Source organism: Lepidochelys kempii, chromosome 22 (assembly GCF_965140285.1).
Source record: "Lepidochelys kempii isolate rLepKem1 chromosome 22, rLepKem1.hap1, whole genome shotgun sequence".
Classification (NCBI taxonomy): domain Eukaryota; kingdom Metazoa; phylum Chordata; order Testudines; family Cheloniidae; genus Lepidochelys; species Lepidochelys kempii.
Genome location: NC_136401.1, coordinates 4,772,050 through 4,799,357, shown reverse-complemented (window position 1 = coordinate 4,799,357; position 27,308 = coordinate 4,772,050). Strand labels below are relative to the sequence as shown.

General features: G+C 44.7%; 1 protein-coding gene across 6 annotated transcripts in view; it reads left to right on the top strand.

Moving 5' to 3' along the window:
• The window catches only part of PKNOX2 (PBX/knotted 1 homeobox 2), a 688,475-nt gene that overhangs the window by 505,177 nt on the left and 155,990 nt on the right, over positions 1–27,308 (top strand). For all 6 annotated transcript variants that reach the window (XM_073320703.2, XM_073320715.2, XM_073320717.2 and 3 more), the window contains one exon: positions 1,330–1,501. In XM_073320703.2, coding sequence (XP_073176804.1) covers positions 1,330–1,501 — 172 coding nt within the window. The remainder of the gene's footprint in view (positions 1–1,329; positions 1,502–27,308) is intronic.

Genomic DNA, 27,308 nt, shown 5'->3' with positions numbered 1-27,308 from the left:
TGCCATGCTGGGCTGGTACATTATGAGGCGACTCATGGAAAGGAGGGCAAAGGAGGTTGAGGCTTAGACCCTTTGGGAATGGTCTGTTTGCCTCAGAGGATCTTTTGCAGCCTCGCTGGCCGAACTGGGGGAAATGGTTCAAATTCAATTTTTGGATCATTTTATTTTGGTTGAAATTTTGAATTATAACCAAATAAAGTTCAGTACATATGGATTAAATTATCATGGGTCCCAAGACTTTTTTTCAGTTTTGGACCAGACTTAGGCTCACTGAGGCACAGACCTGAAAGAAAAAGGCTCCCCCCCGGCCATCACAAAAGCAATGATTTAAAGAGTCAAACCCAGAGGAGCCAGGCTCCGTCTGACCCCGTCAAGGTGAGCACAGCCCTTGGGATCCTTCTCACTGGATCCTTTCATAGGTACGCAAGTGATATGACTCTATGTGCTGCCTCTTTATGCTCTGCTGCCTCTTTATGCTCTCCCTCTATGCTGTGATCCACGGGACTGCTGTGCACTATTACTGTTATTAGTGCGACTATGGGCAGAACCAACATCAAATCATGCAGGAGTTCTAGGCCATGGAGAACTTCCTATGTGAACCAAGCATTGTAGATGGTGTCCACTCCCTTCTAAGGGGCCCATGGGGAGATAGCACAGCCTCTAGGAATAGGAAATATAACTGCCACTGCTGTGCAAGTTTACCCTGTTTCTAGAGCATCCAAATCCAGCTGCTCAAAACCTCTTCAAAACAACTATAAGTTATGGCACCAACTGACCAACTTCAGTCCAATCAGAATTGGACCGTAATCCCTGTAGTAATGTTGGTAACTGACCCAGTGACATTACAACCAGTGGAATTTGCTTTATAGAACTATCAGAATAAGGTGCCTACAGATATGTTTGAGAGATTTACCTGTTGGGCTGGCTGCCATTTTGACAATTTAGCAGCATAGCAATCCCCTGTCTCCCAGAGGCAAGTGTAAATTAAAGGTTAGAAAACAAGATGAGAATGAGACTGGAAAAGTTGTTTAGCTCGTGAGTGAATGTAATACTCGCCCACACTCTGGTGCAGAAAGCTGAAATCTGTTAAATACACAGCAAGACAGCTTTGGCAGTGGGGGAGGGCTAGCTCAGCGGTTTGAGCATTGGACTGCTAAACCCAAGATCGTGAGTTCAATCCTTGAGGGGGCCATTTAGGGATCTGGGGCAAAAATTGGGGATTGGTCCTGCTTTGAGCAGGGGGTTGGACTAGATGACCTCCTGAGGTCCCTTCGAACCCTGATCTTCTGTGATTTACAGAAAGAATGTTGTGATTTCCTGTCTCTCCAGGCATCCTCTTTTCCCACTCCTGACGCTGCTGTTTGAGAAGTGTGAGCAGGCCACACAGGGCTCCGAGTGCATCACCTCTGCCAGCTTTGATGTGGACATTGAGAACTTTGTACACCAGCAGGAGCAGGAACACAAACCATTCTTCAGTGATGATCCCGAACTGGACAACCTGGTAAAGCCCTGGTTCAGACCAGTACCAGCCCCATTGATTTGTTTAGCATTTTAGATGACAGGGTCACTGCTTTGCTCTTACACTACAGGCATCTGAACCTAAAGCCCAAAGGGCAGCAGATTAGAGAAGTCTCAGGGTGGATGGGTTTTAAGGAGCATATGCTAGACAGTGGTTTTCAAACCGGGGTACACATAATCCTAGGGGTACACGAGCTCTCGTCGGGAGTGGGGGGTACGTGAGAAAAATCCTGTAATGGTGGACAAACATTTTATTTAGTAGCAAGATTTTCAGACTGTGGGGCACGCCTCCCAGGGGTGCTGGAGGAACATTCGGTGGGGCAAGCGGCAATGCGAGATGGCTCAGTTTTTGAGCTGAGCCCCCATTGAGTTACCAGCTTTTGGTTGCATGCCCCCCACAACCCAGACAGGCTGGGTGCCCAACTGAGGTGAGTCAGGGGGTTAAGATGGCGCTCCATCCCTGAGCTCTGTGGCGTCACTGCTCACCCCCTTGAACGTTCCTCTGGGTCCCCTGAGGAGGGGCGTGCCGCACAGTTTGAAAACCTCTCGAATCATAGAATCATAGAACCATAGAATAACAGAGTTGGAAGGCCATCTAGTCCAACCCCCTGCCCAGAGCAGGACCAATCCCAACTAAATCATCCCAGCCAGGGCTTTGTCAAGCCTGACCTTAAAAACTTCTAAGGAAGGGGATTCCACCACCTCCCTAGGTAACGCATTCCAGTGTTTCACCACCCTCCCAGTGAAAAAGTTTTTCCGAATATCCAACCTAAACCTCCCCAACTGCAACTTGAGACCATTACTCCTTGTCCTGTCATCTGCTATCACTGAGAATAATCTAGATCCATCCTCTTTGGATCCACCTTTCAGGTAGTTAAAAGCAGCTATCAAATCCCCCCTCATTCTTCTCTTCCGTAGACTAAACAATCCCAGTTCCCTCAGCCTCTCCTCATAACTCATGTGTTCCAGTCCCCTAATCATTTTTGTTGCCCTTTGCTGGACTCTCTCCAATTTCTCTTTCTTGTAGTGTGGGGCCCAAAACTGGACACAGTACCCCAGATGAGGCCTCACCAATGTCGAATAGAGGGGAACGATCACGTCCCTTGATCTGCTGGCAATGCCCCTACTTATACACCCCAAAATGCCATTGGCCTTCTTGGCAACAAGGGCACGCTGTTGACTCATATCCAGCTTCTCGTCCACTGTCACCCCTAGGTCCTTCTCTGCAGAACTGCTGCCTAGCCATTCGGTCCCTAGTCTTTAGCGGTGCATTGGATTCTTCCATCCTAAGTGCAGGACTCTGCACTTGTCCTTGTTGAACCTCATCAGATTTCTTTTGGCCCAATCCTACAATTTGTCTAGGTCCCTCTGTATCCTATCCCTACCCTCCAGCGTATCTACCACTCCTCCCAGTTTAGTGTCATCTGCAAACTTGCTGAGGGTGCAATCCACACCATCCTCCAAATCATTAATGAAGATATTGAACAAAACTGGCCCCAGGGACCGACCCTTGGGGCACTCCGCTAGATACCGGCTGCCAGTTAGACATGGAGCCATTGATCACTACCTGTTGAGCCCGACAATCTAGCCAACTTTCTACCCGCCTCGAAGCTGTGGCTCAATGGAAGGCAGAAATCTGGGGTGGCACATGTCACCTCTGCCTATCTGAGATGGGGTATGCGGTAGCCTACATTATTTGTAAAGAAGTACTCAGTTTAAAAAGTTTGAAAATCACTGTGTTAGAGCAATGAGGAGTCTGGATAAGCTTGGCAATTGTGATTTTTCGAAAGGAATAATTATAATTCTTTGTCTAAAATTTATAGAAACAGTTTAAGAACATAAGAACGGCCATACTGGGTCAGACCAATGGTTAAAGCTGCAAGTCTGTCATGGAGGTCATGGAAGTCATGGATTCCATTACTTTCCGGGATGTCTGTGACTTCTGCAGCAGCCAGTGTGGCTGGCCTGGGGGCAGCTTGAGCAGCTCGGGCAGCCCCTGGGCCAGCCGCACTGACCACTGCAGGGGCAGTCTCAGGCCACCGCACCCCCCCAGCAGCAGTAGGTGTTTCGGTGTAGGAAGGGGCTCAGGGCTCGGGTGCAGGCGTGGGTGAGGGCTTTGGGCAGTGCTTACCTCGGTGGAGGGGGAGGGCTCCCCAGAAACAGCAACATGCCCCTCATCTGCTAGACATAGGCGCGGCCAGGCAGCTCTGCACTCTGCCTCCACCTGCAGGCACCACCCCACAGCTCCCATTGGCCACGGTTCCCAGCCAATGGAAGCTGCAGAGTTGGCGCTTGGGGCGGGGGCAGTGTGCGGAGCCCCATGGCTGCACCTCTGTCTCAGAGATGAGGGACATCATGTCGGTGCTTCTGGGGAGCTGTGCAGAGTCGGATAAGGAGCCTGTCAGCCCCGCCTGCTCCCCCCCAGCAGCACTGGGGATCCCAGGCTACAAACTACCGCTCGCCATCCCTCAGCACCAGCAGGGGTCCCAGGCTGCATGCCACTGCCCCCGCGAGCACCCGCAGTGTCCCCAGTCCCCTCCCCCAGAGCACCCGCAGCACCCCTGGCTCCCTCACCCAGAGTACCCGCAGTGCCCCTGGGCCACCCTCTGCCCCAGATGACCCAAGTTTTAGTTAGGGGTATATAGTACAAGTCATGGACTGGTCACAGGCCCTGAATTTTTGTGTACTGCCTGTGACCTGTCCATGACTTTTACTAAAATACCCATGACAAAAACCTAGCCTTATCAATGGTCCATCTAGCACAGGATCCTGTCTTCCGAGAGTGGCCAATGCCAGATGCTTCAGAAGGAATGAACAGGGCAATTATCGTGTGATCCATTCCCTATCGTCTCCTCCCAAATTCTGGTAGTCAGAGGCTAGGGACACCAGAGCAGGGGGTTGCCTCCCTGGCAATCATGTCTAATAGCCATTGATGGACCTAAGCTCCATGAATTTATCTAATTATTGTTTTGAATCTGGTTAGAGTTTAGGCCTTCACAACATCCCAATGAATTCCACAGGTTGACTGTGCATTGTATGAAGAAGTACTTCCCCTTTTTTTTTTAAACCTGCTGCCTATTAACTTCACTGGGTGACCCCTGATTCTTGTGTTGTGTGAAGGAGTAAATAACACTTCCTTATTCACTTTCTCCACACCAGTCATGATTTTATAGACCTCTACCAGATCCCCCCTTAGTTTTTTCATCTCTGCTCATATGGAAGGTGTTCCATGCCCTTAATCATTTTTGTTGCCCTTCTCTGTACCTTTTATAATTTTAATGTATCTTTTTTTGAGATGGGGCAACCAGAACTGCCCACAGTATTCAAGACGTGGGCATACTCTGGATTTATAAAATGGCATTATGATATTATTGTCTTATCTATCCCTTTCCTAATGGTTCCTAACATTGTTAGATTTTTTGACAGCCAGTGCACATCGAGTGGATATTTTCAGAGAACTATCCACAATGATTCAAAGATTTCTTTCCTGAGTAGTAACAACTAATCTAGACCATTTTGTATATTTAGTTGGGATTATATTTTCCAATGCACATTGATTTGCATTTATCAACATAGAATTTCATCAGCCATTTATTCATTCCCTTTGTTTCCTATCTTTTAAACAGTTACTGACCCATGAGAGGACCTTCCTTCTTATTCCAAGCCTGGTTACTTTACTTAAGAATCTTTGGTGAGGGACCTTGTCAAAGGCTTTCTGAAAGTCCATGTACATTATATCTGCTGGATCACTCTTGTCCACGTAGTTGCTGACCACTTCAAAGAATTCTAATAGATTGGTGAGGCATGATTTGCCTTTACAAAAGCCATGTTGACTCTTCCTCAACAAATCGCGTTCAATCTGTGTGTCTGATAATTCTGGTTCTTTACTGTAATTTCAACCTCTTTACCTGGTATTGAAGTTAAGTAAGCCACTGGTCAGGATTGCCAGGATCACCTCTGGAGCCCTTTTTAAAAATTGGTGTCACATTAGCTACCCTCCAGTCATCTGGTACAGAAGCTGATTTAAGTGATAGGTTACATACTAGTTAGTAGTTGTGCAGTTTCATATTTGAATTACTTCAGAACTCTTGGATGAATACCAAGTGGTCCTGGTGACTTATTGCTGTTTAATTGATCAGTTTGTTCCAACATCTCAATCTGGGACAGTTCCTCATATTTGTAACCTAAAAAGAGTTGCTTGGGTGTGGGAATCTCCCTCACATCCTCTGCAGTGAATTAATTTAGTTTCTCTGCAATGGCCTTATCTTCCTTGAGTGCTCCTTTAGGACCTCGGTTGTCATAGGATATCAGGGTTAGAAGGGACCTCAGGAAATCATCTAGTCCAACCCCCTGCTCAAAGCAGGACCAATCCCCAATTTTTGGCCCAGACCCCTAAGTGGCCCCCTCAAGGATTGAACTCACAACCCTGGATTTAGTAGGCTAATGCTCAAATCACTGAGCGATCCCACCCCCTCACCTGTGATATACTGGTTGTTGACAGACCTACTGCTTCTGACATACTTAAAAAAGTTGTTGTTGTTAGTTACCGAGTCTTTTGCGAGTTACTCCTCAAATTCTTTTTTTGTCCTGCCTAATAATGCTTCTATGCTTGATTTGCCAGAGTTTATGCTCCTTTCTAATTTCCTCTAATTGACTTCCAATTTGTTAAATATGTGTTTTTGCCTCTAACCACTTCCTTTACTTTGTTGTTTAGCTATGGTTGCACTTTTTTAGTCTCTTACTGTGTTTTTTTTTAATTTGGGGTAGCCTCTCTTATGGTGTTTTTTAAAAGTGTCCATGCAGCTTGCAGGCATTTCACTTATGTGACTGTACTTTTTAATTTCCATTTAACTAGCTTCCTCATTTTTGTGTAGTTCCCCTTTCTGAAGTTAAATGCTACAGTGGTATTCCCCACTCCCACAAATATGTTAAATTTAATTGCATTATGGTCACTATTACTGCTATTAAAAGCGACAAACTGCACTGACCTTCACACACATGAGGCAAATGACTGACTGTTCCGAAGGCAAGAGGACTCCACTTTAGTCATTTAACTGGTTCTACCAATAGCCCCTGCTTTATCTAGCAAGTGCAAATGTGTGGTTTAAAAATATAAGTGCCCTGACAATCAGTAACTTGCTTCTGATTTATTAAATTAGTTTTTGTGTCTGATTGTTAGCAAACTGTAATTTTTGGTTTGTAAAACTTTCCAGATAAGAAACCGTAATGGCAAACTGGATTTACTGCCAGTACTTTACACACTGTTAATCAGTGGTTATCTTAAGAAATGTGAGCAATTTCTCAAAGTTAAAGTTTCCTTGTATACTAATCTCTAGATCCCTGCCTTTCACAGCTTTCTACCTGCATTTTCAAGGTGGAAATTGCAGTCACAGTTTGGCAGATTTTACTTGCCCGTGATATATATAAAGAACAAGAAACACTTTCTTACTGAAGAGTTTTGTAACAACTTTGCTCTTCTTACTCCTGAGTTTGTTCCCAATGCTATCAGCTGAAAAGAAAGGCAAACTAGCTCTCTTCTTCTTCAAGTGATTGTCCCTATTGTGTTCCACTGGGGTTATGCATGCACACTATGCGCTCAGAGTCTGAGAGTTTTGAAAGTTGTGTTCATTGGTCTGTGCACATACCCTGGCTCACCTCGTGCTTCCGACCAACGCAATAAAGGGTAGGTTGGACCAACTGCTTCTTCAGTTCCTTCTCATTGCTGCATGGTCTGCATTGGAACCTTCAGTTTCCTCATCTCTGATGTTGTTCTAAATAAACAGTTGTAAATAGTTTTATTAATTAGTAGTTTTACCAGTTTGAATAGTTTTAATAATTGTAGAGTAGATTACAGGGGTCTTCCCTGCACTTCCGCATTTGGGTATCGGACTGTGCCCAGTACTATGGGCTTCAAACTCTGTGCCCCCCCGCCCACTGTCCTTCTCGGTCAGCGATGACCATCAACACTGCGTCTACTGCCTGGGAGAAGTTCACATTGCTGCTCGGTGCAGTATCTGTCAGTCCTTCCCCAGCCGTACCCGAGAAGGGTGGGCACTTTGCCTAAGCAGATATCTCATGGGATGACCATGGGACCCCAGTTGGATCCAGGCTTGGAACCCCCCCACCTCCTGCACATTGACCTGAATCAGCAAGGAGTGAGCCTTCTGCTATGAAGTCGAACTCTAGTGCCAGAGAATCCGCCCCCACAGATCCATTGCAGGACCTAGTTGGGACATTAAGAGAGATTCTGATAAGCATGGGTCTAAAGTCTTCCTCTCAGTCCACTCTGACAAAAAATCAGATGTTCCATCCACCAGCTGTGCCCATGAGGATTTAGTGTGTCCTAAGTCCCCAGAAACAAGGTGCTCTAGCGGCTCCAGGCTGGGCTGTATCGGTACTGCCATCCCGCCTCTTCACGAGACCTGGGACCCTCTGGCACCAGTGACGTCCAACTACCCGTCAAGGCTGAATCCCCACTCTGGCACTCGGAGTGCAGAAGGTGGAGGCCCGCAAGGATTTAAAAAATTAATACTGGCCACTCCAGGCTTGTATTAAACTCCCAAGGTTACAGCTTTTCTCTGACTCTGGCTTGGTAAACGCTGCAACCACCCAAATGCAAAAAAAAAACCCTTGAACCCAGGAAGGAGCACTTGGGAATTCCTCCCTGTGGGGTACCCTCAAGCCCTTTCACCCCCCTCTGGGGAAGAGCTGAGAAAGAAAACAAAGGAAATTAGCTGTGGCTATCAGCTAATCAAACAACATGCACAAACCTCTTAGGACACCAAAATCTTGTTCTTTAAAAAGGTAAATTTTATTAAAAACAAAAAGGGAAAAAATACAGACAGCTGCAGCGGCACAGGAGCCAGTAAACAGAGCTGTAAACAGGAGAGTTTGAGCAGGAGATCTGTTGGAGGAAAAGGTTTTCTGTTGGAGGAGGTTTTCTGTTGGAAGAGAAGGCTAACAGGACTTAGGTGAGAGGGCGATGACAGACACACAGGCAGCAGTGGTAGTGACCCAAGCAGTGGAAGACACAATGAAGATGACTGGATGTAGAAGCTGCGGCATGTACATAATCCTGGAGCGGGGACCTGAAAAGAGTTTCATCTGCATGAAGTGCTGCCTGATAGAGCTGATGGAAGAAAAGATCCGAGGATTGGAGATGCAGGTGGAAACTCTGGTCGAGTTTAGAAGGGGGTTTGAGCGGACGATGGAGCAAAGACATGAAGAGGCCAAAGGGAAAAGCTCAGACTTGCAGATGGAAGCAGGACCAAAGAACTCTCAGGGGACACTGCTGGGTGAGTAAAGTGAACAGCTGAAACATATGACTAAGAGAACCAGGCAGAGGCAAAGACGGGCTAGAGAAGGAGCAACAGAGCTCAGGAACAGGTTTGCGGAGTTGGAAAATGAAGAAGGGGCACAGCAGGTGGTCCCTGAAGGTGAGAGGGCAAGGAAGAAGAGAAGAGCAGCTAGTCCCATAGGAAGAGGGCAAGAGTCAATGGAGATAACACCAAATATGAGCCCCAGGAGGATACAGGATGGGTTGAAGAGGATTGCAAGGGACAATAGGAATCGAGAGGACTTGCTGCCAGAAGGAACAGGGGATAGACTGGAGAATCGCACCATCACCAGCAAAAGGCAGGTCTACGTGATTAGAGACTTCTTACTGAGAAGACTAGACAGGCCTGTAACAAGAGCTGATCCAGAGAACAGAAGGGTGTGCTGTCTGCCGGGTGCTAAGATACGGGATGTGGACCTGAGGCTGAAGAGGATCCTAATGGGAGCAGGAAAGAATCCACTGATTGTCCTTCATGTGGGAACAAATGATATGGCTAGATTGTCGCTGGAACATATCGAGAGAGACCATGCCAGGCTGGGGCGGAAGCTTAAGGAATTCTGCCTGTTCCTAGAGAAGGGCAACAAAGGTGTGACAAGATTATGATGCTCAACAGATGGCTCAGGCAGTGGTGCTATAAGGATGGCTTTGGGATGTATTGCCACTGGGAAGCATTCATGGGCAGAGGACTGTTCTCCCGGGGTGGACTTCACTTCAGTAAGGCGGGAAATAGACTTCTAGGATGGCACAACTGATCAAGAGACCTTTAAACTAGGAATCTGGGGGAGATGGTTGGGAGATGTCCAGGTAATATCCACGCTGGATTTTAACATTGAGAGGGAAGAAAACAAAGTAAGAAAGGATACAGTCGTGGGTGGGAGAATGGACATAAGGAGGAAGGGTAGTGTACAAACCAGTCTCATAGGTGATGCTGGCGGTAGAATGTCCGGGCCTAATCGGGTAAAGAATGTGAGCGAGGCCAAACAGCAAAAATGAAGATGTTTGTACACCAATGCGAGGAGCCTGGGTAACAAAATGGAGGAACTAGAGCTACTGCTGCAGGAAGTGAAACCAGATATTACAGAGATAACAGAATAATAATCGGGCTCAGATGTTCCTAGATGCGATAGCTGATGGATTCCTTCGCCAAGTAGTTGCTGAATGGACCAGAGGGGATGCCATTTTAGATTTGGTTTTGGTGAGTAGTGAGGACCTCATAGAAGAAATGGTTGTAGGGGACAACCTTGGTTCGAGCAATCATGAGCTAATTCAGTTCAAACTAAATGGAAGGATAAAGAAAAATAGCTGTGTGACTAGGGTTTTTTATTTCAAAAGGGCTAACTTTAAAAAATTAAGGAAATTAGTTAGGGAAGTGGATTGGACTGAAGAACTTGTGGATCTAAAGGCGGAGGAGGCCTGGAATTACTTCAAGTCAAAGCTGCAGAAGCTATGGGAAGCCTGCATCCCAACAAAAGGGAAAAAATTCATAGGCAGGAGTTGTAGACCAAGCATCTCAGAAAGAAAGCAGAAAAAAGAAAAATCAGAAAGCCAACAGGGAGGGGAAGATGGGACGGATCTGATTATTGACGTCAGAATATGTAGGGATAAAGGGAGAAAGGCCAAAAGCCATGTAGAGTTGGACCTTGCAAAGGGAATTAAAACCAATAGTAAAAGGTTCTATAGCCATATAAATAAGAAGAAAACAAAGAAAGAAGAAGTGGGACCGCTAAACACTGAGGATGGAGTGGAGGTTAACGATAATCTAGGCATGGCCCAATATCTAAACAAATGTTATGCCTCAGTCTTTAATGAGGCTAATGAGGAGCTTAGGGATAATGGTAGGATGACAAATGGGAAGGAGGATATGGAGGTAAATATTACCACATCCGAGGTAGAAGCCAAACTTGAACACTTAATGGGACTAAATCGGGGGGCCCAGATAATCTTCATTCAAGAATTTAAAGGAACTGACGCATGAAATTGCAAGCCCATTAGCAAAAATTTTTAGTGAATCTGTAAACTCAGGGGTGGTACCATATGACTGGAGAATTGCTAACATAGTTCCTAGTTTTAAGAAAGGAAAAAAAGTGATCCAGGTAGCTACATGCCTGTTAGTTTGACATTTGTAGTATGCAAGCTCTTGGAAAAAAATTTGAAGGAGAAAGTAGTTAAGGCTATTGAGGTCAATGGTAAACGGGACAGAATACAACATGGTTTTACAAAAGGTAGATTGCAGTGGATCTAATTTACCTCAGTTTCAGTAAGGCATTTGATACGGTTCCACATGGGAAATTATTAGCTAAATTGGAAAAGATGGGGATCAATATGAAAATTGAAAGTTGGATAAGGAACTGGTTAAAGGGGAGACTACAACGGGTCACACTGAAAGGTGAACTGTCAGGCTGGAAGGAGGTTACTAGTGGAGTTCCTCAGGGATCGGGTTTGGGACCAATCTTATTTAATCTTTTTATTACTGACCTTGGCACAAAAAGTGGGAATGTGCTAATAAAGTTTGTGGATGACACAAAGCTGGGAGGTATTGCCAATACAGAGAAGGACCGGGATATCATACAGGAAGATCTGGATGACCTTGTAAACTGGAGTAATAGTAATAGGATTAAATTTAATAGTGAAAAGTGCAAGGTCATTCATTTAGGGATTAATAACAAGAATTTTTGTTATAAACTGAGGATGCATCACTTGGAAGTAACAGAGGAGGAGAAGGACCTCGAAGTATTGGTTGATCACAGGATGACTATGAGCCGCCAATGTGATATGGCCGTGAAAAAAGCGAATGCGGTCTTGGGATGCATCAGGCCAGGTATTTCCAGAAGAGATAAGGAGGTGTTAGTACCATTATACAAGGCACTGGTGAGACCTCAGCTTGAATACTGTGTGCAGTTCTGGTCTCCCATGTTTAAGAAGGATGAATTCAAACTGGAACAGGTACAGAGAAGGGCTACTAGGATGTTCCGAGGAATGGAAAACCTGTCTTATGAAAGGAGACTCAAAGAGCTTGGCTTGTTTAGCCTAACCAAAAGAAGGCTGAGGGGAGATATGATTGCTCTCTAGAAATATATCAGAGGGATAAATACCACAGAGGGAGAAGAATTATTTAAGCTCAGTACCAATGTGGACACAAGAAGAAATGGATATAAACTGGCCATCAGGAAGTTTAGACTTGAAATTAGATGAAGGTTTTTAAGCATCAGAGGAACAGTCTTCCAAGGGAAGCAGTGCGGGCAAAAGACATACCTAGCTTCTAGACTAAGCTTGATAAGTTTATGGAAGGGATGATATGATGGGATAGCCTAATTTTGTCAATTAATTGATCTTCAACTATTAGCTGTAGATATGCCCAATGGCCTGTGATGGGATGCCAGATGGGGTGGGATCTGAGTTACTACAGAGAATTCTTTCCTTGGTGTCTGGCTGGCGAGTCTTGCCTACATGCTCAGGGTTTAGCTGATCACCATATTTGGGGTTGGGAAGGAATTTTTCTCCAGGGCAGATTGGCAGAGGCCCTGGGGCTTTTTCACCTTCCTCTGCAGCGTGGGGCAGGGATCACTTGAGGGAGGATTCTCTGCACCTCGAAGTCTTTAAACCACGAGTTGAGGACTTCAATAACTCAGACATCGGTCAGGGGTTTGTTACAGGAGTGGGTGGGTGAGATTCTGTGGCCTGTGTTATAGGAGATCAGACTAGACAATCATAATGGTCTCTTCTGACCTTAAAGTCTTTGAGTCTATCTGGAACTCAGGCTTTTCGCTAGATCTTAAAAGAAACAATTCTAAAAATTAAGCATCTAAAAGAGCTTTCTTGGGGGTTCAGCTTAAAGGTTACAAGCAAACAAAAGCATCTGTGGTTAGCACAGAGGAGATCCACAAGCCAAAATAAGAAATAAAGCTGATAGCATCTAACTAAACATTCCCTATCCAAATTATTTCTTCTAGGTATGTAAAATACTTTTTCATGCCTGGTTCAAACCTTACACAGCATTTCTGCTTATAGCAATGCTGCGCCGTGTCCCTGCAGCCCAGAGAACAACAGACAAAGGGAAAGTTTCTTTCCCAATTTTAAAAGTTCTACCTTCCCATTGGCTCTTTGGTCAGGTGCCCACTTCCTTTTCTTTTACCTGTGGGCTTGTTAACCCTTTCCAGGTAAAACAAGGAGAGAACAGCTACCAAGAGGGATTTTACAGCTAACTGGCTGGCTGGTTGTCCATCAAAGGGAGCTACCCCACCACTTTATTTATCACAGCACCATGTCCGGTGCTGGCACCAGCAGCCCGAACACAAAGAGTCCCTCTTACACCTAGGAGATCCAGATCCATGGCTGCACCACAAGACGTTTTCGCTCTCCTGGGTCCAGAATCCCCCCCTCCATTTGGGCCTTCAGTCTCTAGGGAACTCATGTCTCCTCCAAGAGACCTGCCCGTGGTTCAGAGCCTTTGGCCCCGCTACATAATGTACACCTCTCCGACGGCACTGATGGTCCACCACTGGAGCCTGAATCAGCCTTTTCTTCCTTGGGGGATTTGGAACCACCGGAAGAACTGGCTCTCACATACCACTCTTCTCCATTTCCCAGGAGACCTGCATGACCCTGGGAGCAGCCATCACCTCATTCTGAGCCATTGGGATCCCATGCCATGGAGACCTTAACGGCCACCCGGCGATCCCTCCTATTGGGCATATTTGGGACTGAGGGAACAGTGCCCCCCTTCAGAGACCATCCTTTCCATCAGGGAGTTGCCACCTGCTTCCTCTCCTAGGGAACCACCGAACTTGCCCCCAGATCCATAAATAATAAAATCATAGAGTTAGAAGGGACCACAAGGGTCAACTAGTCTAATCTCCCTGCAAGATGCAGGATTTGTTTTGTCTAACCCATCCAAGACAGATGGCTATCCAGCCTCCTTTTGAAAACTTCCAGCAAAGGAGCTTCCACAACCTCCCTAGGCAGTCTGTTCCATTGTCCTTATGTTCTTACAGGTAGGAAGTTTTTCCTGAGATTTAGTCTAAATCTGCTCTGCTCTAGTTTGAACCCATTGCCTCTTGTCCTGCCTTCTGTGGCAAGAGGGAACAACTTTTCTCCATCTTTTTTTATGGCAGCCTTTCAAGTATTTGAAGACTATCGTGTCCCCCACTTAAAATCTCCCCTTTTCCAAACAGAACATACCTAGTTCCTTCAGCCTTTGCTCATATAGCTTGTGTTACATCCATTTGATCATCTTTGTCACTCACCTCTGCATCCTTTCCAGTTTCTCTACATCCTTTCTATACAGCAGTGACCAAAATTGGACACAGTACTCCAGCTGAGGCCTAACCAGCACTGAGTAGAGTGGTACTATCACCTCCCGCGACTAGCATGCTATGCCTCTGTTAATGCAACCTAAGCATTTGCTTTTTTTGTGACAGCATCACATTGTTAACTCATGTTGACGTTGTGATCCACCACAACTCCCATATCTTTCTCAGCAGTGCTGCTGCCAAGCCGGTTATCTTTCATTCTGTATTTGTGCATTTGGTTTTTCTTCCCTACATTTGAATTTCATTTTGTTGTTTATAGCCCAGTTCTCCAATTTATCAAGACTCCTTTGAATTTTAGCTCTATCCTCCAAAGTGTTGGCAACCTCTCCCTTCCAGTTTTGTGTCTGTAAACACATCTGTTCGATCATCTGCAAACTTGATCAGTATTCCTACATCCAGGTTGTTAATAAAGGTGTTAAACAACACCCAACCCAGAACAGATCCCTGTGGAACCCCACTTGAGACCTCCCTCCAATCTGACATTCCATTAATAGTTACTCTTCGTTTGTGGTTAACGAATTATGTATCCACATAATGGTAGTTCTGCCAAGCCCACATTTCTCCAGTTTAATTATCAGAATGTCATGTGGGACTGTGTCAAAAGCATTGCTGAAGGTATATGATGTCCACCGCATTCCCCCATCCACCAAACCAGTTACCCTGTCAAAGAAGGAAATCAAGCTGGTTTGCCATGATTTGTTCTCAGTAATTCCATGCTATTGGCTAGTGATCACCCCTTCACCATCCAGGTATTCGCAAATTGAACGTTTTACACATTGGTGTAGTAGCTTCTCATATATCAAAGCCAGGCTGACTAGTTCCCTGGCTCTTCTTTTTTTTTTTTTCTATTTTTAAAGATGGGCACTATGTTAGCCCTTCCCAGTCTTCCAGGACCTCTGCTGTCATTCATGAGTTTTCAAATATTATTGCCAGTGAGTATGAGATTTCTTCAGCTAATTCCTTCACTACCCTTGGTTGAACAACAACAACACAGCACTTGCCATGTTTGTACAAAGAAGCAAAGAGCCACGCTCTGACTGTTAGATCTCTCTGCAGCATTTGAGGTGACTCACCTTAGAGACCTGGTGAGGGTGGGCAGAAGCACAATCAGCTGGTCAGATCCTTCCACTTCAACTGATCCCAGAAGGAAGTTACTGGCAGCTGCATCTCTGCCTCTGTAACCCACACTGAAAAGGTCTAAAAATCCTTCCTGACCCCTGCAGGTGACAAGTTGAAGTGCTGAAGTTTGATTGTAGTCACTGTATTAGTGCAAAAAGAAAAGGATGACTTGTGGCACCATAGAGACTAACAAATTTATTAGAGCATAAGCTTTCGTGAGCTACAGCTCACTTCATCGGATGCATCCTGTAGCTCACGAAAGCTTATGCTCTAATAAATTGGTTAGTCTCTAAGGTGCCACAAGTCCTCCTTTTCTTTTTACAGATACAGACAAACACGGCTGCTACCCTGAAACCTGTATTAGTGCAGAGATGCAAGCGTTATGAGCATACTGAGGGCACTGAAGGCCAGAAAGGACCACCACAACCATCCAACCTGATTCCCACTACAGGCTGTAGAACTTGTCTTGGGAGCAGGATTACAGCATATATTTTAGAAAGATATCTAATCTCATTTTAAAGATTCCATTGCCTCCCCAGTAAGCTGTTCCAATATTTAACTATCCTCACTGCTAGTAAATTGAATCTTATTGCAAGGTTGAATTTGTACAACTTCAACTTTCAGCCATTGGATCTTGTTCTACCTTTGACAGCAAGACTGAAAAGCTCCCACTGTCAAATCTCTTTTCCATATGTAAGTTCGTATACACAAGGATCAGTTCACCTCTTGACCTCCTCTTAGATAAGCTAAACAGGTCAAGTTCCTTAAAAAGCCTCACATTGCAAGATTTCTTTTCCAGTCCTGGGATCATTTGTTGGCCGCTCCTTAGAACTCTCTCTAGTATTTCCATATCCTTCTTGAAGCATGAGCACCAGAACTGGACACGGTATTTTAGTACAGTAGAACCTCAGAGTTACGAGCCCCTCGGGAATGGAGGTTGTTTGTAACTCTGTAATGTTTGTAACTCTGAACAGACTGTTACGGTTGTTCTTTTAAAAGTTTACAACTGAACATTGACTTAATACAGCTTTGAAACTTTACTGTGCAGAACAAAAATGCTGCTTCTAAAAGAAACAAGCACAGAAACAGTTTCCTTACCCTGTCAAATCTATTCTTAAACTTTCCCTTTATTAATTTAGTAGTTTACATTTAATACAGTACTGAACTGTATTTGCCTTTTTTTGGGTCTCTGTTATTGCCTAATTGTGTCCTTCTGGTTCCAAACAAGGTGCGTGGTCAGTTTGTAACTCTGAGGTTCTACTATAGTGGACTTACCAATGCAGAAGTAAGATCGCTGCCCTGCTTCAACTTGATATTCCCATTTTTATACATCCAAGGATCACATGCATCCTTTTTGACCTTTAATCTTGGAAGACTGGGGAAACTCCAAAAGATTGGAGGACTGCCAATTTAGCTCCAATATTTAACATTGCACTGGGAGTGCATGCTGAGAGATTATCTATGATGACCTGATTCCAAATATACTAAAGTCCTTATCTGAGTCACTGTTTTCCAACACAGAGTCTCCATCCAGTACATATAGCCAGCATTCTTGGTTCCCAGATGTGTTACTTTGCATTTGGCTATATTAAAACACATTTTGTTGGATTATGAATATTTAACCAAGATATTCAGATCACTCTGTAACAGAACCTGTCCTCCTCATTATGTACTAACCCACCAGTCTTTGTGTCATCTATAAATTTACCAACAAATATTTTATATCTGTTTCATTTGCAAAGAGAGATGCTGAGCGCAGGTTAAGTTGAACAAGTAGAACTTTATTAAACTCTGTGCACTGCTCTGTTATGTGTCTGAGTAGTTTTCACCCTAACTCCCTGAGCTCTGTGTTCCATTGGTGACCTGTCAATGACATCCCTTCCAGAGGACATGGTTCCTCTGACTCCAGCTCCGTTGATCAAGATACAATATCATCATCTAGATCATTGATCAAAATATTAAATAGCATTGGACCACAAACTGATTCTTGGGGAACCAGCTACTGAGAGCTCTGCTCATTGGTATATTCCCATTCACAACCACATTCTGAGATCTGCAAGTTAACCAGTTTTTAATCTATTTTGTGCCCTGTTAGTTCCATATAATGCAATGTTTTAGATCAAAATATCATGTGGTTCTAAGTCAAATGCCTTAGAGAAGTCCAAGTACACTCTATGAACACTGTTGGCTTTATCAACCAGACCTCTAATACTTGGCAAGATTTACCTTCCAGAAACTGTGTCAATTGGCAGTAATTGTAGTTTTAACTTGTAATTCTATGTTGGTAAAGTCCCAGATTAACCATTCTGTTATTTTACTCAGGATCAATTTAAGGCTAACTGGTATATTGTTCCCTGGGTCATCTCTTTTACCCTTTTATAATATTGGAGCTACATTGGCAGTGCTCCAGTCTTTTGGAATTTCCCCAGTTTATAGTTTAGAAAATCCTCAGCTAGTTCTTTTAAGACTCCTGGGTGTAAGTTATCTGGGCCTTTTGATTTCAGAATGTTTAATTTTAGCAGATGCTGCCTCACATACTGCTTCATTACAGACGATAAATCTTTTGCTCCATCCACATCATATGGGATAGATATACCCCCACCCCTTTTGTTCCAAATACAGAAAAGGAGTATCTATTTAACATTTCTGCCTTGTATGCATCATTATTCACAATTTTGCCATCTGTATCTAGCAATGAACCTATACCTGACAGAGCTCTTTTGTTTGTAATAGGTTTTAAAAATGTCTTACTATCTTTAATCCTATTAGCCACTGATAGTACATTGATTCCTGTACGTTGCTTTATCAGTCATCTACATTTTTTAATCTACTTATAGTCATTACCATTTACTTTCCTTTTCCCCCCATTCATTATATATTGATTATTTTTATGCTTTATCACTGCTTCGTCATCTTCTTTTAACCAGGATGGCTTCTTGTCCAGCATAACTTTTTTTGGGTTTTTTTAGCCATCCATTAAGATGTCCTTGCACAATCCCCAGTTTTTGTTAACACTTCCCACCTTAAATTTGTGTTCCAGTAAGTTATGCTGACAACTGGTTTAAGCTTTGGAAGAATGGTGCTATATTCTGTTTGCACAAAGTAAATGTAACCAGATCATAGTCACCGATACATAGGGCAATCCCTAATGTTTAGATCAGTGATTAACTCTTCCTTGTCCAGTATATTGAGATCCAGTATTGACTTACTCCATGTTGAGTGCAGGACTTTGTGTTAAGAAATGGTAATCTATTATTTTAAGAAACTCTTCAAGGAAGTTTTGTTACTGGCTCCATGAGATATCCAGCAATTGCCCCCCAGATTGAAGTCACCCATGATAATACAGGTTTTATTCCAACACATTATGGACAGATGTCTACAGAGCAGTTCATCCTGTCCTAGTGATAGTTGGTTGTCTGTAACAAATGTCCACTGGTATCCCATGTTTAGTTTTATTAGTTTGAACTTTAATCCATAAATGTTTGAGGTCCTGTGATTCTGAATTGTCTGTGCCTCTGTAACAGGTAACAGTGTCTTTGATGTAGTGTGACCACCTCCCTTTTCCCCATTCTGTCCTTATGGAACAAGTTCTAACCTAGGGGCTCAGGTAGCAGGTTTGTGAGAGCGAGATAACAGAACTGGGGTCATTTGAAGGAATTTCACCTTGGACTCCACTAACTATGGGCTGAGCAGCATTTACTTACCTGATAACCTCAGTGGGCTCCTCACATGAATAAAGGTTCAGGATTAGGCCTTATCTGAGTAATTCTGAAAAAAAAACCCCACAACTGATTAGAACTTCACAAAATGCATGGGGCGTCCCTTTCATTTCATTCTGCTTTTCTGCACCAGAAAAGGGGCACCTCAGTCCTATTGATGACTGAGCAGTACAAGGTGAACGTATAGCTTCTTTATTCACGTAGCAGCAAGAGCTGCTTCGCTTTTTCTGAAATCCTTTCGACAGCCCACTGCTTAAGCAAACCCCAGCCTGAGTAGTTGTGCCAGGAATGGAAGGTAGACGTCAAAGCTTTACAGTATGACGAGCATGTGAGAGACTAGACTGCCCAGACCCAAGAGTGAGTCTGTATCGCAGCAGGCAGCAAGCATATACTGGAACTGTCTCAGCCAATCAGAGAACAAGTCCACTGTGCAGTTACCGATTATTACAGTGCAATTTTTTCCCAAGTCACACTGGGAGGTGTGGGGACTGGGGTGGGGGGAGGGGAGAAGAATATTAGAATCCAGTGTCTGACCTTTATTTTTTGTAACCCGTAACTAACTAATAACTGGGTTCTTATCCGTCACATTTTCCATATAGTTAAAACTCACTGCCAGCTCCCTTCAAATATACACCTGAAGAAATTATGTTGTAAAGATGAGTTAATGATTTCCTCCGCGATCTTTCCCATTATAGTCTCAATGTTCCCTTTCTCAAAATGGCCACCATTTCCCATAACTGACAATGGGACTAAATCAACATGACAGGATGTAAGCTGTATGGTCACTCTGGTGGCCATCGTCCCTTCCCTAGAAAGAGGCGTGTGATTTATGGCTCTCAACATGCACAGCGTTTACTATCATGTGGACATCCATCCTCCCCACAGATATTTCCTGAGATTCATGGTGGGGCATAGTCACTTTCAGTACAGGGTTCTCACATTTGGACTCAGCACCACTCCTCGCAAAGTTTTCTCCATTGTGGCAGTCCACCTTATATTCCCTTACCTCGATGATTGGTTGCTGGCAGCATGATCAAGAAGGGCTGCTCGAACCTCAACCTCCATGTTACTCACAACCCTCTGCTCTCTGGGGTGAGTGTAAATGTTAAAAATTCACATTGGACCCCACACAATCCTGGAGTTTATTGGGGCACACATCGACATGGTCTCGGCTCCTGTGTACTTGCTAGAGATTCCAGACCATACAGGACCTGGTTTCCAAGATGGTGTCCAGTCCTTCTGTCCCAGTCAGGCAATGCCTTTCTCTTCTTGGCCACCTGGCGGCCTGCGCTTCAGTAACTGTCTGCAGCTATCTGTGGTTTCACTGCCTGCAGCTATGGCTCCACAGGGTCTATTCCCCTGCCATCATACTATGGACCTTCTTCTCCCTGTTCCCCAAGAGATCCTCTCCCCACCTCCAGTGGTGGATGGACCCAACGTGGGTATACAGTGGGATATTGTTCCTCCCTTCTTCCCCTTCAGCGCTGCTGTTCTCCATTCCATGATTTCATCATTATCCTCACTCCCTCCTCCTAGCAAGCATCAATTACGGTCACAGTTCATGATATGCCCCTTAAGACATATGTAAGGCGGCCACGTAGAGTTCGTTATATACGTTCTCTTCCCATTACGCCTTCGTGTGGGATGCTGCTATGGATGCCTCCTTCAGCATGCCTGTTCTCCGTCCGATCATCATCCTCGCACCCTCCTCCTAACTAAGGTACTGCTTGTTAATCATCTTCAGTGGAATAGGGACCATCACTCAAAGAAGAGGAGGTTACTTACATGTAAGTGGAGCTTCTTCAGGATGTGTGGTCAAACCTTCCCTCCTTCTCCTCTGCTGCGGATCTTAGGTTTAAGGTGGAGAAGGAAGTGAGCAGCCATTAGTCTGCCCTGCCCTTTATTGCCTTGGACGAAACCATGAGGCAAGGCCAGGGCAAGTGTGCGGATCAACTGACAATACTACTTTCAAAAACTCTGGCTCTGGACCCATGGCACATGCGTATAACCCTCTGTGGAATACAATAGGAACATAGAATCATAGAATATCAGGGTTGGAAGGGACCTCAGCAGGTCATCTAGTCCAACCCCCTTCTCAAAGCAGGACCAATCCCCAACTAAATCATCCCAGCCAGGGCTTTGTCAAGCCTGACCTTAAAAACTTCTAAGGAAGGAGATTCCACCACTTCCCTAGGTAACGCATTCCAGTTTTTCCTAATATCCAACCTAAACCTCCCCCACTGCAACTTGAGACCATTACTCCTCATTCTGTCATCTGGTACCACTGAGAACAGTCTAGATCCATCCTCTTTGGAACCCCCTTTCAGGTTATTGAAAGCAGCTATCAAATCCCCCCTCATTCTTCTCTTCTGCAGACTAAACAATCCCAGTTCCCTCAGCCTCTCCTCATAAGTCATGTGTTTCAGTCCCCTAATCATTTTTGTTGCCCTCCGGTGGATGTTTTCCAATTTTTCCACATCCTTCTTGTAGTGTGGGGCCCAAAACTGGACAGAGTACTCCAGATGAGGCCTCACCAATGTTGAGTAGAGGGGAACTATCACGTCCCTCGATCTGCTGGCAATGCCCCTACTTATATATCCCAAAATGCCTTTAGCCTTCTTGGCAACAAGGGCACACTGTTGACTCATATCCAGCTTCTCGTCCACTGTAACCCCTAGGTCCTTTTCCGCAGAACTGCTGCCTAGCCATTCGGTCCCTAGTCTGTAGCGGTGCATAGGATTCTTCCGTCCTAAGTACAGGACTCTGCACTTGTCCTTGTTAAACCTCATCAGATTTCTTTTTGCCCAATCCTCTAATTTGTCTAGGGCCTTCTGTATCCTATCCCTACCCTCCAGCATATCTACCTTTCCTCCCAGTTTAGTGTCATCTGTAAAGAGGCTGAGGGTGCAATCCACACCATCCTCCAGATCATTTATGAAGATATTGAACAAAACCGGCCCCAGGACCGACCCTTGGGGCACTCCACTTGATACCGGCTGCCAACAAGACATGGAGCCATTGATCACTACCTGTTGGGCCCGACAATCTAGCCAACTTTCTATCCACCTTATAGTCCATTCATCCAGCCCATACTTCTTTAACTTGCTGGCAAGAATACTGTGGGAGACCGTGTCAAAAGCTTTGCTAAACTCAAGGAACAACACGTCCACTGCTTTCCCCTCATCCACAGAGCCAGTTATCTTGTCATAGAAGGCAATTAGATTAGTCAGGCCCAGCATGACTTGCCCTTGGTGAATCCATGCTGACTGTTCCTGATCACTTTCCTCTCCTCTAAGCACTTCAGAATTGATTCCTTGAGGACCTGCTCCATGATTTTTCCAGGGACTGAGGTGAGGCTGACTGGCCTGTAGTTCCCAGGATCCTTCTTCTTCCCTTTTTTAAAGATGGGCACTACATTAGCCTTTTTCCAGTCGTCCAGGACTTCCCCCAATCGCCATGAGTTTTCAAAGATAATGGCCAATGGCTGTGCAATCACATCCGCCAACTCCTTTAGCACTCTCGGATGAAGTGCGTCGGCCCCATGGACCTGTGCTCGTCCAGCTTTTCTAAATAGTCCTGAACCACTTCTTTCTCCACAGAGGGCTAGTCACCTCGTCCTCATGCTGTGCTGCCCAGTGCAGTAGTCTGGGAGCTGACCTTGTTCGTGAAGACAGAGGCATAAAAAGCATTGAGTACATTAGCTTTTTCCACATCCTCTGTCACTAGGTTGCCTCCCTCATTCAGTAAGGGGCCCACACTTTCCTTGACTTTCTTCTTGTTGCTAACATACCTGAAGAAACCCTTCTTGTTACTCTTAACATCTCTTGCTAGCTGCAACTCCAGCTGTGATTTGGCCTTCCTGATTTCACTCCTGCATCCCCGAGCAATATTTTTATACTCTTCCCTGATCATTTGTCCAATCTTCCACTTCTTGTAAGCTTCTTTTTTGTGTTTAAGATCAACAAGGATTTCACTGTGAAGCCAAGCTGGTCACCTGCCATATTTACTATTCTTTCTACACATGGGGATGGTTTGTCCCTGTAACCTCAATAAGGCTTCTTTAAAATACAGCCAGCTCACCTTGACTCCTTTCCCCCTCATGTTATTCTCCCAGGGGATCCTGCCCATCAGTTCCCTGAGGCATTCAAAGTTTAACTTGGGGGCATGCTTGACTGCTCTTCTCCTTCTACCTGTTTAGCTTAACAAAGAGAAGGTTAAGGGACAACTTGATTTCTAAAATTTGTTGTAGACAAAAGGTAATCATTCAACCAAAGACTCCTCATCTGGTAAATTTCATAGCTCCAGTCATCAATGAATCAGTGGTAGTTAAAGGTATGTGAGCAGATAAGGTTATCTAGAGGCAGAGTCTGAAGCTATTGCCCTAGGCAGGTTTCCTGCGCATTGAAGATGAACGACATTTTGTTAGGAAGCATGATAAATGAGGACATGGATGTTCTGTGTCATCAGCTGAGTGACTTTTTATCTGCCCAGGATTGTGTCATGGAGTTCTATGAACTAACCTTTGGGACATCTGTTGCTGTCTGTGTATTTCTTATTCTCCTTCAACTCCTCTGCTACATAGCTGAGCTTGGAAGCACTTTCTACAGGTAGAGTGCCCAGCTAACTTGAGGGCTATTGCATTTGGTACCTGACAACTGGCATCATGACTGAAGGAAGAAAAAGAGCATCTCATTTAATGCTGCCCTACACCTTGCTGTCCCTGTCCATAACGGTGCTATAGCCATTTTTCTGCATTTACACATTAGACCGTGTGACCATGCAGGTGCTGTGTGAATCTGATTGCTTTTTTGGGACCCTATTGTTTTCCCAGATCACTGTGGCCTATAGTACCAGGCCATATCCTTATCTTGGGTCTCTGAGGGACAATCATCTCCGTCCTATGAATCAGGGCATGTATGGCACTGCTCCACCCTCTCACAGTCAGAGGGACTCTGGCATAGGGACCAAGGTGCTTGAGGAGAAAAGGCATTTCTTTTGTTTAGCTCCCTCTATTTAAATGACTGAAAGTGGAATCCAGGTGTGGCATGTGAAAGCAGCCACCCCCCAAGGAGACCCTCGGCTGTTGTCCTTTCCACCCTCTGCCATTTGTGTGGCAGAGAGACCTCAGCAACCAATACACATGTCAACCGGAGGAGATGGAAATATTTGATGCTTGGATCTCCTGGAGGAGGTAGGTGCTAATTCACCTATGGAATGGGGGCGGGCAGTTTAAGTAGTTAATACACGTGTGATTGCATCATTGCTGTCACTGTTTGTCCTTCAGTTCCTCTGCTTTTTTCCTTCTTGCAAGTTACTGTTCCGGAAACTACCTCCAAGCAGCTGATAGGAGAGTATGTACCGGCTCCCTTCTTTTCTTTTCTTTTCTTTTCTTTTCTTTTCTTTTCTTTTCTTTTCTTTTCTTTTCTTTTCTTGCTTTCTCTTATCACAGGAATTGCTGTACAAACCCCACTTGCCTGTTGCTGTTTAATTGTTCTCTCCTGGCTTCCAGTTTTGTACATTTTATATTAAAGTAGAAGTTTCTCATTGGTGTATCCTGTGTAAATGTAGAGACTGTCCAGTTTGACCAATGTAAATGGCAGCCGTCACCTTCAGCCCCCAACTAAAACCCCTCCAACGCATTATTAAGGATCTACAACCTATCCTAAAGGATGACCCAACACTCCCACAAATCTTGGGAGACAGGCCAGTCCTTGCCTACAGACAGCCCCCCAACATGAAGCAAATACTCACCAACAACCACATACCACACAACAGAACCACTAACCCAGGAACCTATCCTTGCAACAAAGCCCGTTGCCAACTGTGCCCACATATCTATTCAGGGGACACCATCACAGGGCCTAATAACATCAGCCACACTATCAGAGGCTCGTTCACCTGCACATCCACCAATGTGATATATGCCATCATGAGCCGTGCCAGCAATGCCCCTCTGCCATGTACGTTGGTCAAACTGGACAGTCTCTACGTAAAAGAATAAATGGACACAAATCAGATGTCAAGAATTATAACATTCATAAACGAGTCGGAGAACACTTCAGTCTCTCTGGTCATGCAATCACAGACATGAAGGTCGCTATCTTAAAACAAAAAAACTTCAAATCCAGACTCCAGCGAGAAACTGCTGAATTGGAATTCATTTGCAAATTGGATACTATTAAATTAGGCTTAAATAGAGACTGGGAGTGGCTAAGTCATTATGCAAGGTAGCCTATTTCCCCTTGTTTTTTCCTACCCCCCCCCCCCAGACGTTCTGGTTAAACTTGGATTTAAACTTGGAGAGTGGTCAGTTTGGATGAGCTGTTGCCAACAGGAGAGTGAGTTTGTGTGTGTGTGTGTGTGTCCGGGAAAAAAGGCGGGGGGGGGGTGAGAAAGCCTGGATTTGTGCTGGACATGGCCCACCTTGATTACCATGCACATTGTAGGGAGAGTGGTCACTTTGGATGAGCTATTACCAGCAGGAGAGTGAGTTTGTGTGTGTATGGGGGTGGGGGGGTGAGAAAACCTGGATTTGTGCTGGAAATGGCCCAACTTGATTATCATGCAAATTGTAGGGAGAGTGGTCACTTTGGATGAGCTATTACCAGCAGGATAGTGAGTTTGTGTGTGTGTTTTTTGGAGGGGGGTAAGAGAACCTGGATTTGTGCAGGAAATGGCCCAACTTGATTATCATGCACATTGTGTAGAGAGTTGTCACTTTGGATGGGCTATTACCAGCAGGAGAGTGAGTTTGTGTGTGCGGGGTGGAGGGTGAGAAAACCTGGATTTGTGCTGGAAATGACCCAACTTGATGATCACTTTAGATAAGCTATTACCAGCAGGACAGTGGGGTGGGAGGAGGTATTGTTTCATGTTCTCTGTGTGTATATAAAGTCTGCTGCAGTTTCCACGGTATGCATCCGATGAAGTGAGCTGTAGCTCACGAAAGCTCATGCTCAAATAAATTGGTTAGTCTCTAAGGTGCCACAAGTCCTCCTTTTCTTTTTGAGAATACAGACTAACACGGCTGTTACTCTGAAACCAGTGGTAGAGATAAGGCCATAAATATGAGCACAGGTACACTTAGGGTGCTTTTGACTTCTCTGGAGCCTTGCTGGGTACTTGTCCTCTCATCTATTCCCTGTGGTATGCTTATCTCAGTGGGACCCTCCATTTTAGTACCCACCATTTCTTCCTCCTCACAACTTTCCCTCTTGTTACTTTGTAGTGTGCAGAAATCTGCGACTGTTGTCTGTGGGGACCCTTCCTCCTTGGTTGCTATGAGACATAGCTGTTTTTTGCTCATGACTAGAACTGGGGGAAAAATGTTGGCAAATAAACTGTTTGCCAAAAAATGCAGTTCCAGATCAACCAAAACTGTTCACAAAGTCAGGTTGAATTAGGTGAATAGTTTCAGACAAAAAAAACTTGGGATAAAAAATTCTGAAAATGTCTAAATGTTTAGTTGGACCCAAAACAAAAACATTTTCAGATTTTTCATTTTGGCCACCAAACCGAAAAAGCAATTATTCATCCAGCTTGATTCATGATCTAATGGGGACAGGTGTGGCACATAATCATCCCCTGCCTTATGCTGATTCATGTTGTCTCCCAGCTCCTAGAGCTGAGTTCTGTTCAGGTGGCAGGGGGGAGAGGGGGGAGTGCAGAGAAGAGTGCTCCCACCCCAGCAAAAATGCATGTTTCCATGCCAGGAACTCCAGTCTCTTTCCACCCAGCCAAAGCCCCTAAACCCAGCAAGGTCAAGATTTTCAAGCAGAATCTGAGTTCTTTCCTCCTTTGGCTTCGTTGCCAGTGATAAATATTCTGTCGTTGGGACTATGGCTGATGTGGGAAAGAATCCTACTCTCTCTGTCTGAGCAATGTTAGCTCTGAAGGAGTGAAACTCAGTACCTTCTTCTCTGGTTACTGCGCTCAGCAGATCAGACTCTGAAAAATGCCATGTCATTTCAGAGTGGAATCACACCTCAAGCAAGGAACTCTGCAAATATTCAACTACTCAAAGTTGTTAGTAATTAGTATTTTTTGTTACACAAGACTTATTATTTTATGGTTTGTTGGCTCATCCTCAGGGCAGCATTTTAAGGCCCAATCCTGCAGCCCTTGTTCCTGTAAATAAATACTGAAGGATCAGGCCCTTAATGTAGCCTACAGGGGTCTAACATTCTGATTAGTTAACATTTGTGGGCCAACTGGAGAACACTTAGCCTGCACCTGCTTTGAAGTTTTGCAAATAAAGAACTAAAACCCCCAACAATTACACTGAACTGAGTTTTGTGGGACCCCTGG